The sequence below is a fragment of the Nerophis ophidion genome, linkage group LG22 (genome assembly GCF_033978795.1).
Source record: "Nerophis ophidion isolate RoL-2023_Sa linkage group LG22, RoL_Noph_v1.0, whole genome shotgun sequence".
Lineage (NCBI taxonomy): Eukaryota > Metazoa > Chordata > Actinopteri > Syngnathiformes > Syngnathidae > Nerophis > Nerophis ophidion.
Genome location: NC_084632.1, coordinates 18,325,970 through 18,338,278, shown reverse-complemented (window position 1 = coordinate 18,338,278; position 12,309 = coordinate 18,325,970). Strand labels below are relative to the sequence as shown.

General features: G+C 39.3%; 1 protein-coding gene across 16 annotated transcripts in view; it reads left to right on the top strand.

The window, feature by feature from the left end:
• Positions 1-12,309, top strand: part of LOC133540615 (microtubule-associated serine/threonine-protein kinase 3-like) — a 115,368-nt gene that overhangs the window by 31,083 nt on the left and 71,976 nt on the right. For 9 of the 16 annotated variants that reach the window (XM_061883372.1, XM_061883382.1, XM_061883369.1 and 6 more), the window contains exon 3: positions 9,996-10,084. In XM_061883372.1, the coding sequence (XP_061739356.1) occupies positions 9,996-10,084 (89 nt within the window). Of the gene's footprint in view, positions 1-2,444; positions 2,865-9,995; positions 10,085-12,309 lie in introns of those variants that run through there. The other 7 variants (XM_061883381.1, XM_061883377.1, XM_061883375.1 and 4 more) reach the window with 1 other exon arrangement.

The following is a 12,309-nucleotide window of genomic DNA, read 5'->3' as shown; positions in this document are numbered from 1 at the left end:
TCGTGGTTAGGGCCTTGCATGGCCATCTGTGTGTGCAAATGTGGAAGGTGTCAAAGCACTTTGAGTACCTTGAAGGTAGAAATGCGCTATACAAGTATAACCCAAATAAAGTATGCGTCAATAATGAGTTATGATAGTTGCACAGGAAATTATTTAAATGCCTACTGAAATGAGATTTTCTTATTCAAACGGGGATAGCAGGTCCATTCTATGTGTCATACTTGATCATTTCGCGATATTGCCATATTTTTGCTGAAAGGATTTAGTAGAGAACATCGACGATAAAGTTTGCAAATTTTGGTCGCTAATAAAAAAGCCTTGCCTTTACCGGAAGTAGCAGACAATGTGCGCGTGACGTCACGGGTTGTAGGGCTCCTCACATTGTTTACAATCATGGCCAGCAGCAGCTAGAGCTATTCGGACCAGGAAAGCGACAATTTCCCCATTAACTTGAGCGAGGATGAAAGATTTGTGGATGAGGAAATTTAGAGTGAAGGACTAGAAAAAAAATAAACAGTTAAAAAAAAAAAGGCGATTGTAGTGGGAGGGTTTCAGATTTTATTAGACACATTTACTAGGATAACTCTGGAAAATCCCTTACCTGCCTATTGTGTTGCTAGTGTTTTAGTGAGATTAAATAGTACCTGAAAGTCGGAGGGGTGTGGCCATGGGTGTGTTGATGCCAGAGTCTCCGAGGGAAGTCACTGCAGCTGCAGGAGGACGGAAGCTCCGCTGATGTCTCCGGTAAAAGGCGACTTATTACCACAATTTTCTCACTTAAAACTGACAGTTGACATGTGGTCGGGATCCATGTTTGCTTGACCGCTCTGTTCCATAGTAAAGCTTCAACTTCAGGAATTTTAAACAAGGAAACGCAGGCTGTGTTTTTGTGGCTAAAGGCTAAAAGCTTCCCACCTCCATCTTTCTACTTTGACTTCTCCATTATTAATTGAACAAATTGCAAAAGATTCAGCAACACAGATGTCCACCATACTGTGTAATTATGTGATTAAAGCAGACTACTTATAGCTTGGATCGGGCTGGAAAATAATGTCCGCTACAACCGGTGACGTCAAACGCACGCGTCATCATACCGCGACGTCTTCAACACGACACTTCGCCGGAAATTTAAAATTGCAATTTAGTAAACTAAAAAGGACGTATTGGCATGTGTTACAATGTTAATATTTCATCATTGATATATAAACTACAGACTGCGTGGTCGGTAGTAGTGGGTTTCAGTAGGCCTTTAACAATAGAAGAATAATGTATGTACCAAAACTTGTACATACAAATAAAGAGTATTATAACATACAGTATGTCTTAAAACAGTGGTTCTTAACCTTGTTGGAGGTACCAACACCCACCAGTTTCATATGCGCATTCACCGAACCCTGCTTTAGTGAAAAATAAAATTATGTTTTTTTTTCAAATTCGAGACAAAGTTATATGTTTTTGGTAACACTTTAGTATGGGGAAACTATTCTAAGTAACAAAGACTTAATTTAGATTTTTTTGGACACTAGGGGAACATATTCTAAATAACAAATACTTAATTTAGAGTTATTTGGTTAGGGCTAGGGCCAGGGTTAGAGGGTTAGGGCCATTTGATTGATTGATTGATTGATTGATACTTTTATTAGTAGATTGCACAGTTCAGTACATATTCCGTACAATTGACCACTAAATGGTAACACCCGAATAAGTTTTTCAACTTCTTTAAGTCGGGGTCCACGTTAATCAATTCATGGTAGGATGGCCGAATAAGGCATTAATAAGTACTTAAAATGACTAGTTAAGAGGCAATTTGTTACTTATTTGCATGTTAATAAGCAACAATAATTAATGCTGAATATGTTCACCATACTAAAGTGTTACAATGTTTTTTTTTACTGGTGCACAAAGTGAACTGTGCATGAACATCACCTTGTTCAAAGAACAAAACCAACACAGTGCATAAACTCACAACAATTTACACACCTGCAAATCAGTGTGACTTCTGCTGTTGCCTTATCTGTAATACGCCGAGTAATACGCCGATAAGGAGAAGTTTTTATTTACTCGATGAGTCGTGTGTGTCTTGACCTCCACCTAACCACTGAGCCCGACTCACCAAACCCCTAGGGCTCGATCGAACCCAGGTTAAGAACCATTGTCTTAAAATGATATTAAATGGGGTGTGTGCTAGTGGAAAGACTCAAGTACTTACCGAAGTGCATTTATTTAATTGACATGCTTTTATTCTGAAGGTTTGACTGATTAGGTTGAGTTGTTTTTTTTCCATAATAGTAAAAATACATATTTTTTTAGTTTTCTTGTTTGATAGTATTTGTGGACTATGCAACAGACCAACAATAACGAGCAGCTGGTCACAAATGCCCCCCAGGCTGCACTTTGGACACCCCTGCTTTATTCTGAAGCAGCAGTGGAAGCCAAAGGCACCGAGCAGCACTTGAACGCAACACCACACACCAGGTTCCTCACACGTTTGCAGCCTCGTCTGCATGTTGTTACCCCGCCGCGGTGTGCTCGGCGCGACCCAACAAAAACACCCGCCATGGGGAAGATGTTTCGGGGACGACACCCCGGTCGGACAACGGACCGGAGCATATAAGACAACGTCGAAAGCGTTTTAGTTTGGTCTACACACACACACACACACACTTGGCGTTGGACACAAAAGGAGCCACCGAGAGAGAACAACGATGGTGGGGAGACAAGCAGCCGAGCAGCTCCACTTGATTGTTGATCCCAAATAACTTTTAAGGTTATTAAAGAAAAGCCTCCGGTATGTCGGACCCAAGTCAGCCGACTCTGAGCAAGTCTCATTTTGATCCCGGAGCCTTGCTGAAGCGCTCAAAAAGGTTAGTTCACGGGAGTTAGAATTTTGTACTTCTGTGAGTTGAATGCTCTTGAGCTCATGTGTGTATTGTTTAATGGGTGATTTAATATAAGTTTTCCTTCTTACTTTTCTGACATGTTTGTGGTTTGACATAATAGCTGTGTTATGAGAGCTAAACGCTCGAACGAGAATCCCGCGTTCGGTGGAGTTGATGCTTTTGTCTGGGATAGAGCTAGTTGCTGGAGCTCTGGGATCATTTTAATCTGCTTGCCAGACGCTGCAGTTGAATTGGGGAGAAACATCAAGTATGTCAGCAATGGATTTGGTTTACCTATGGGCTTTTGTGACAATCAGCCACAGACTATAGTTTTTTTTATTGTTGTCTCGTATTCATTAAACCCTCAGGCCATTATAATGAGCTCTTCCATTATGTGCTATTTTCTTTCACGTCACTTTGTTTACCCTTAAAATACAGAGAATAGTAGAATAAAACAGCTCCCTCTTGCATCTTTTGTTGGTATTGTCATGGCCACAGGTTAGGTTGGAGTCCTATTGTTAGAAACAAGGGCTTGGGGTCAGTTTTCTGTCCTGCAAGGTACAAGTTACACCTAAGTGTCCCATACGGGTTAGTTAGTAAGTGTGGGCGTTCTATCAAAGTGGGTCAAATAGGAGAATTTTACAACACTTAATAACACACAACATCCAAAATAATCTCCGTCTTCTTAACATCTGACAATCATAGAGAGTTCAACGCAGTGAAACAACAACATCTGCTCATGGTGGTGTTTATGGTCCAAGTCCGGCCCCTTCGTTTTAGGGCGGGGGGATTATTTCCTCCTCTCCTTTACACACAAATCAGTCTTGGACATCTGCAGCTCAAGCTGGGCCCACTGATGCCGTTGCACCCACTCCTGTCAGCCTTGAGTCCGTTGACAGGAGGTTCCTTCTTTGTATTTTGGGCTCTTATTACTTTTCCCCCCTCTTCCTCCTCCTCCTTTCTGACAAGGCTATACTCGTGTGTGTCAAGCATTTGCCTGCAAATTAAAGCTGTAGTTACGTAAACATTTCTCCAGGCGAATCTGCCCAGAGAAATAACCTTAAATCTCGATGGATGGCGACCAAGTTCTTGTAAGCCTGATCATCAAGTATTTATGTGGGTGACTGGCCGAAACGTCACGGGGCCATCACTCTGCCTGACTATAATGCACTGTGCTCACTTTTGTGTCGCTTTGGCCTTAAAAGCCATTGATTAATAGATGTGAAACAGCCCTAACCAGCAAAATTTGTCTTGCTGAAGGATAATACTACGAAGGCCGACAGAGGCAGACGCGCAGCAATGTCCAAAACACATGCAATTGCACAAAACACGACACACAAGTGGGGAGAAAACGCACAGCAACGTCAAAAAAACTCACAAAACCCCAAAACCCACGCATCTTTAAACTGGCAGCAATGTAAAAAACACGCAAAAAAGCCGTCAAGTGCAGCCTGAGGGTTATTTGCGGCCCGCAACACATTACAACAATTCTAGTACAAAAACAAAATCATAAAATGGAATAAAATAGTATACAGCTGAATTATAATGAGAAAAAGTTGCAATGTTGACTCTGATAACATGTCCCAACTGTCATTGCTCAAAAAAAAAAATGAATCAAAATCAATATTCCTATTTATTATTGACCTATTTATTGCTCCAGTTATTTCACATCAAATATTACATTTCAAAATATTTTGGGGGGAAAAAATATTGCTTGTTTTGTGTTTGCCATAAACATACTAAGTTTTCTATGACAAAAATGGCATAAAACAAAATAAAAACATTAAAAAATAATAATAGCCTATATTAGACGGATAGTTTTAAAGTTGGTCTAGAAAATATGCATTGAAAGTTACAAAATAAGAATATTTATTTTTAAGACCTATTATGAGTGAAGCCATGTTGGATTCCTGAAAAATTTTGTGAGATGTTTTTTTCATCGCTCAAAAAATAATGATGTATCAAAGTCAATGTTGTTATTAATTGATTGACCTATTTAAAGGGGAACTGCACTTTTTGGGGAATTGTGCCTATCGTTCACAAATCATTATGAAAAACATGACAAAGGATGTTATTTTTTTTAAATGCATTCTAAATAATAAATAAAAGCAATCAAATGTACGATTACAATGGAGCCTACGAGATCCGTTCAATTCTGCCTGTAAAGCTCCTAAAAAAGCATCCGAGCACCTCCATTAGGGTTTTATATGTACACATGATGATGTATCTGTATAATGTATTAAGGGGCACATTAATAATTGTATTTAATATTTACATATTTTGACTATTTTAGGCATACGCTGTGCATTTACTTTAAAAACACATCACGTTTGCTTTCTTCTTCACTGATTACTGACTGCACACTTTGACATCATACAAACATAATAAAACACCACTTACTGTATAAGGTCTGCTGTCACTAGGATGCCGATTGCTAGGATGTTCATATATTCCCATTTAGATGAAGAATGACCATAATCCTCACAAAGAAAGTCTTTCTTGCCATTTTCGGGTCCTAAATGGCTGTCAAAGCGTGCCAACTTGTCGGAATACCTCCTTAGACTTTTTCTTCCCAGGTGAGAGGAATGATTTATGATCTACAATAAGCTTACAGGGAGCAAGGAAGCGAGAAAGCAGCAAACCATTCGATTATGTATGATGTAAATATAGGAATACAGGGTAGTGATCACGGCGCTGCTTTAAATAGTTTGTCTGCATTAATAAAAATATCACTAGTACTTGGTTAATATTCAAGTCACGAAATGTGAATGGAGTATTGTTGGCGCTTTTTAAATGGATATTGGATTTTATGGGCGAAATGGAGAACATCCTATTGGATCAGCTGCAAGCGGACTTTTAATCACGTTTTTTATTATATGGAATGCATTAAAAAACAAATATCATCACATCAAATATTCCACTTTGAAAATTGTTGGGAGGAAAAATTTTTCATATTTTGTGTTTTTGCCATAAAAAAAAGAGCCAAAAAAAAGGTCATAAACATAAAACATTTTTTAACTTTATGTCAACAGATAGATTTGAAGTTGATATAGGGATTTGTAGGGATTTAAGTGTTGGAAAAAAAACAACAACTTATTTTTTATGACTGAGACCCTTCTGGGTGCCTGGAACCAAACTTGAGGGAAGCCCTAAAGATAAAAAAAATATATATATATTCTAATGGTTTTATAAATGAAAAATGTCTAAATGGCCCTGCATGTTTTGATTCTTCAGTGTGCAGCCCTCATTGTACAAACCCCGTTCCATATGAGTTGGGAAATTGTGTTAGATGTAAATATAAACGGAATACAATTATTTGCAAATCCTTTTCAACCCATATTCAATTGAATGCACTACAAAGACAAGATATTTGATGTTCAAACTTATAAACTTTTTTTTTTTTTTTTGCAAATAAAAATTACATTTGAATTTCATGGCTGCAACACGTGCCAAAGTAGTTGGGAAAGGGCATGTTCACCACTGTGTTACATCATCTTTTCTATAACAACACTCAAGAAACGTTTGGGAAATGAGGAGACACATTTTTGAAACTTCAGGCGGAATTCTTTCCCATTCTTGCTTGATGTACAGCTTAAGTTGTTCAACAGTCCAGGGTCTCTGTTGTTGTATTTTTGGCTTCAAAGTTTTCAATGGGAGACAGGTCTGGACTACAGGCAGGCCAGTCTAGTACCCGCACTCTTTTACTATGAAGCCACGCTGTTGTAACACGTGGTGTGGCATTGTCTTGCTGAAATAAGCAGGTGGACGTCCCTGAGCTTCAGTTGTTCAACAGTCCGGGGTCTACGCTGTCGTATTTTACGCTTCATAATGCGCCACACATTTTCGATGCGAGACAGGTCTGGACTGCAAGCGGGCCAGAAAAGTACCCGGACTCTTTTACTACGAAGCAACGCTGTTGTAACACGTGGCTTGGCATTGTCTTACTGACAATGCCAAGCCACAGGGACGTCTATGATAATGTTGCTTGGATGGCAGTATATGTTGCTCCAAAACCTGTATGTACCTTTCAGCATTAATGGTGCCTTCACAGATCTGTAAGTTACCCATGCCTGGGGCACTAATGCACCCCCATACCATCACAGATGCTGGCTTTTGAACTTTGCGCCTATAACAATCCGGATGGTTCTTTTCCTCTTTGTTCCCGAGGACACAAATGTCCACAGTTTCCAAAAACAATTTGAAATGTGGACTTGCCAGACCACAGAACACTTTTCCACTTTGCATTAGTCCATCTTAGATGATCTCGGGCCCAGAGAAGCCGGTGGCGTTTCTGAATGTTGTTGATAAATGGCTTTCGCTTTGCATAGTAGAGCTTTAACTTGCACTTACAGATGTAGCGACAAACTGTATTTAGTGACAGTGGTTTTCTGAAGTGTTCCTGAGCCCATGTGGTGATATCCTTTAGAGATTGACGTCAGTTTTTGATACAATGCCGTCTGAGGGATCGAAGGTTACGGTCATTCAATGTTGGTTTCCTGCCATGCCGCTTATGTGGAGTGATTTCTCCAGATTCTATGAACCTTTTGATGATATTATGGACCGTAGCTGTTGAAATCCCTAAATGTCTTGCAATTGCACTTTGGGAAACGTTGTTCTTAAACTGTTTGACTCTTTGCTCACGCAGTTGTGGACAAAGGAGTGTGCCTCGCCCCATCCTTTCTTGTGAAAGACTGAGCATTTTTTGGGAAGCTGTTTTTATACCCAATCATGGCACCCACTTATTCCCAATTAGCCTACACACTAGTGGGATGTTCCAAATAAGTGTTTGATGAGCATCCCTCAACTTTATCAGTAATTATTGCTACCTTTCCCAACTTCTTTTTCACGTGTTGCTGGCATCAAATTCTTAACTTAATGATTATTTGCAAAAAAAAAAGTGTTTATCAGTTTGAACATCAAATATGTTGTCTTTGTAGCATATTCAACTGAATATTGGTTGAAAAGGATTTGCAAATCATTGTATTATGTTTATATTTACATCCAACACAATTTCCCAAAATATATGGAAACAGGGTTTGTAGAAAATTAGCCTAAAACTCATGCATTACTGAGAAAACACAGCTCATTAAATCAGTAGCTCAATGACACTGTTCAAACAAAGTTTGATAAATACAGAAAATGTAAATTTTTGCCACGCCAACTTTGTTCTGGGCATCCCGCTGATGTATTTGTATATCCCCTCAGACATTGGCAATTGACTTTTGGCAATACTGGCAGAGCTTACTCATAGCTATTAATACGTAGATGCCACCTTCACGGTTTCTACCTTAAGCAGGGCTTTTGTCAGCCTGATCAGACTGGGCTGCATCTGAGTGGGACCAAAATTGTAATCATGGATAAACCTCTGCCTCAGTTGACTCATGCAATAAACAGACGTGGCCTCCTCTTGCTCAAGATGGCGGCTGCATTGACGTTTCGTTCCAAAGGACAGCAGTGTCCGAGGCGGCATCTACGTATTCGTATATAAGGGGCTTACATCCGATTGGCATGCTTACTTTCTGTTTCATCGTACTTCCATTGTGTTTTCCCCCATTGCATGTGTTTTGGTGGTTTGTGTGTATTTTGGACAATGATGCGCATTTACCCCACACTTGTGTTTTGTGAACTTGCTTGTCTTTTTGGCAGTTTATAGGTGTGTGTTGGACGTTGCAGCAGGTTTGCCTCTATAAGGGTGCACAATATACAATATAAATGATAATAAAATGGCCGACGAAAGACCTTTTATTACTATTGTTATATCGTGACAAAGCATGTTGACACATTATAGCTGTTTTATTCACATTCTTCAACTGCCATCCTGTGTTTTGATTATTTGATCTGATTATAATTGTGCTCAACAATTAATCATTCAATGATCTTGAAAATTTGAAGTATCAGCATTGGTATGACCAATACTGCCCCTGTAACTAAATGGTAAATGGGTTATACTTGTATAGCGCTTTTCTACCTTCAAGGTACTCAAAGCGCTTTGACACTATTTCCACTTTCACCCATTCACACACACATTCACACACTGATGGCGGGAGCTGCTATGCAAGGCCCTGACCACGAACCATCAGGAGCAAGGGTGAGGTGTCTTGCTCAAGGACACAACAGACGTGACGAGGTTGGTAGAAGGTGGGGATTGAACCAGGAACCCTCAGGTTGCTGGCACGGCCACTCTCCCAACTACGCCACGCCGTCACGAACCAACTTCTTATCCAAACATAATAAGTGTTTATTACATTTTAACAGAAGTGTAGATAGAACCATGTTACAACAGAAAGTAACAAATATCAAAATGTTAACAAAATAACCAATATTAACAAGTAGATTTATAGTACAGTAAATGAAACGACTGGAAATTACATGTGTTACTGCAAATGTCAGTAGCTAAATAAAGAGCCTTTACAACCCATTTTTAAATGCTTCTATTAACATTTACATACCAAATAATAGGTTTTGATACAGTTCGTATTCACTGGAGGCTGCAATATATATTATGTAATATATTTTAGACCCTATTGCCCATGTCTAATACACAACATAGATGACAAAACTGGACGACCACCATCATAGTCATCGTCCATCACCAGTCCTCATCTGGTTAGCAGGCGAGTTGATGTCATTGCGACTTATTCGGCGTCCTGCCGTAGTCATGGCTTAGTGGATCACGGCTACTTCCGAGGTCGGATCTCGTTAATCCGTGCGGTGTCATTACCGTCTTTCGGATTCATTTCATCTCTCTCTTATGCACACAAGTTACGTAAGAAGAACAGTGTTCGTCGCGGACAACCAAGGCCAACGTGATTACACGAAGCTTAGAGGTTGTTTTTCCATGGAACGTTTTGCCAGTCGGCTTAACTGTTTAGAATAGATCATCCATGCACTTCTAATGGTAATGTTGCCATCAACTGTCTGGGGTCACGGGTGAGCTGAAGCCTATCCTTGGGTATGCCAAGGATCGCTCGCAACGGCACATAACAGACAAGAGGTCAAACTCACTTTCTCACCTATGAGTCATTTCGATTATTAAAGTATGTTTCCATCCTAATTGTTCTGTGTGGAGCGTCGCGTGTTGTTGATTTTTCTTTTCCCACTCTGTCTGTGCTCCAGCTGTCGCAGCAGCAATAAGAAGAGTCTCTGTGTTGGAACACCATCACCCACGCTTTCTCGGCCCCTCTCCCCACTCTCAGTCCACACAGGTGAGATCTATGCTCTGTGTAAAAAGCAGCCATTCATGTCTGTGGGGGCTATTGTCGTTCTTGATTCTGCATTCATTAAGCGAGGAAATGCACATCCAGCAGCCTACGTGCAGTCTTTTTTTTTGGCCTTTTTACAATTTTAAATACAAATTTACCAAATGCATGCACTGATAGCCACTTAGTGTATTTTCAGAAGAAAAAAAAAACTTGTACGCACAATGTTTTATAGGTGTCATATGTAATAATTTAATGTCAAGTCATCTTTAAATGGCCCTCGAATATCAAAAAGTGTTAATGAATCATGTTATTTTTGATTACATTTATAATTGATAACTGTAGTTCAGCCGGGATATGCTCATTTCAAAATTAGATTTACAGCCCCGAAATCGTATTGTTTTCATTTCGATGTACCGCCCTCCACCAAATAGAAAGTCTGTGAGTATGTCACATTCAGGTTGCCAGTTACGCACCGCCACCTTCGTCTAGCTACTGCCACTGGTAAAGTTACTAAACATGTCAGACTTTAGTAAATCTAAAAGGCTTCGTTACGATTCTGAACTTATTCATGACAAAGTCAGGAACAAAATGAGGATTTGTATCGGGGATGCCTTTGAAAGATGACACGATAGAAAGTCTGTGAGTATGTCACATCCAGGTTGCCAGTTACGCACCGCCACCTTCGTCTAGCTACTGCCACTGGTAAAGTTACTAAACATGTCAGACTTTAGTAAATCTAAAAGGCGTCGTTACGATTCTGAACTTATTCATGACAAAGTCAGGAACAAAATGAGGCTTTGTATCGGGGATGCCTTTGAAAGATGGAGACGATAGAAGGCGGAGAAGATTTTTTCATCTGATGCCAAACTTGCTAATTTCCTCCTTGATAAGTAAGTCAGGCATTTACACTTTCTTATTACTTCTACTACATGGAAATGGACATTTCGTATGTAAACTATATGATACAATACAGTCTATGATTTTGTCTAACTAAGCTAGTATGTCCATGCAACGAATGCTTAGCTCCTGGTGTAATGCTTAGTTAGCATGCTAGCCCGATCAATGACACATCAAAATGTAGGCTAACGGGGAAAATATTTGCTTGTTTGTCGACGTGTCATCCAACTGACAGTGCATAATATATTTTTGACAAATAAAACCACAAATAAAACCTATGTGGATATGGGTAGTGTCAGTGCCTATTTCGTTGTCAATATACTGATACGCTGAGGAAATGCATTCCAACATCAGCATGGCTAATTGCAGTTTCTGGTATTGTATTTACATCAGGCACATATGGGGTGGTATTTGCTTGGCACAATACAATGCATTACACGTAATTATTTTCTGCTTTGCGTATTGACATGGTTGTAGGCTATATAATTTATGCATAACGTGGTTTATCGTAACGTTGGTTGGCTCATAGAATTGTACTCTGCACTGAAAGATGGTAATGTGGAAGAGAATGCAGTGTGTCTGGTTAGGGCTGGACGATATGGCCTTTTTTAAATATCTCCATATATTTAGGCCATATCGCGATACACGATATATATCTCGATATTTTGCCTTAGCCTTGAATGAACACTTGCATATAATCACACCAGTATGATGATTCTATGTGTCTACAATAAAACACACTTGTTCATACTGCATTAATATATGCTCATTTTAAACTTTCATGCAGAGAAGGAAATCGCAACTAAGTCAATTTAGCAAAACTGTATTTATTAAACAGTTATTAAGCAGTGGCACAAACATTCATGTCATTTCCAAAACAGAAAGTGCAAGATTGTCAGAGACATTTTAATACAAGCTATTAGTGCACTTTTGTGCATGATGTCACTAAGATGACATATCAAAACAACACTAAATTACTTTTTGTACAGAAGGCCACTACAATAGTTTAAAACAAATAAAGTGCACTTTTGTGCATGATGTCACACAAGATATTTCAATAACTGTGAAATAAAAATAAGATGTATAATAGGAAATCAAATATTGCTCGTCCTTTGCTATGTGGTAGGTTACTATGGACGTTATTAAATTCTGTTGACTATTTTTTTCATACGGTGTTGATCTGGAAATGTTTGCCTCGGCATCTTGATGGTGTGGGCGTGTAGCATTGAATGGAGATGTTGACATGCGGAGTATCCACTCTTCATTGTCTAGCAGGTGACTTTTTAAATGATGCTACAAATTAACAGTAATGCTACTTTTTGTAGCAACAC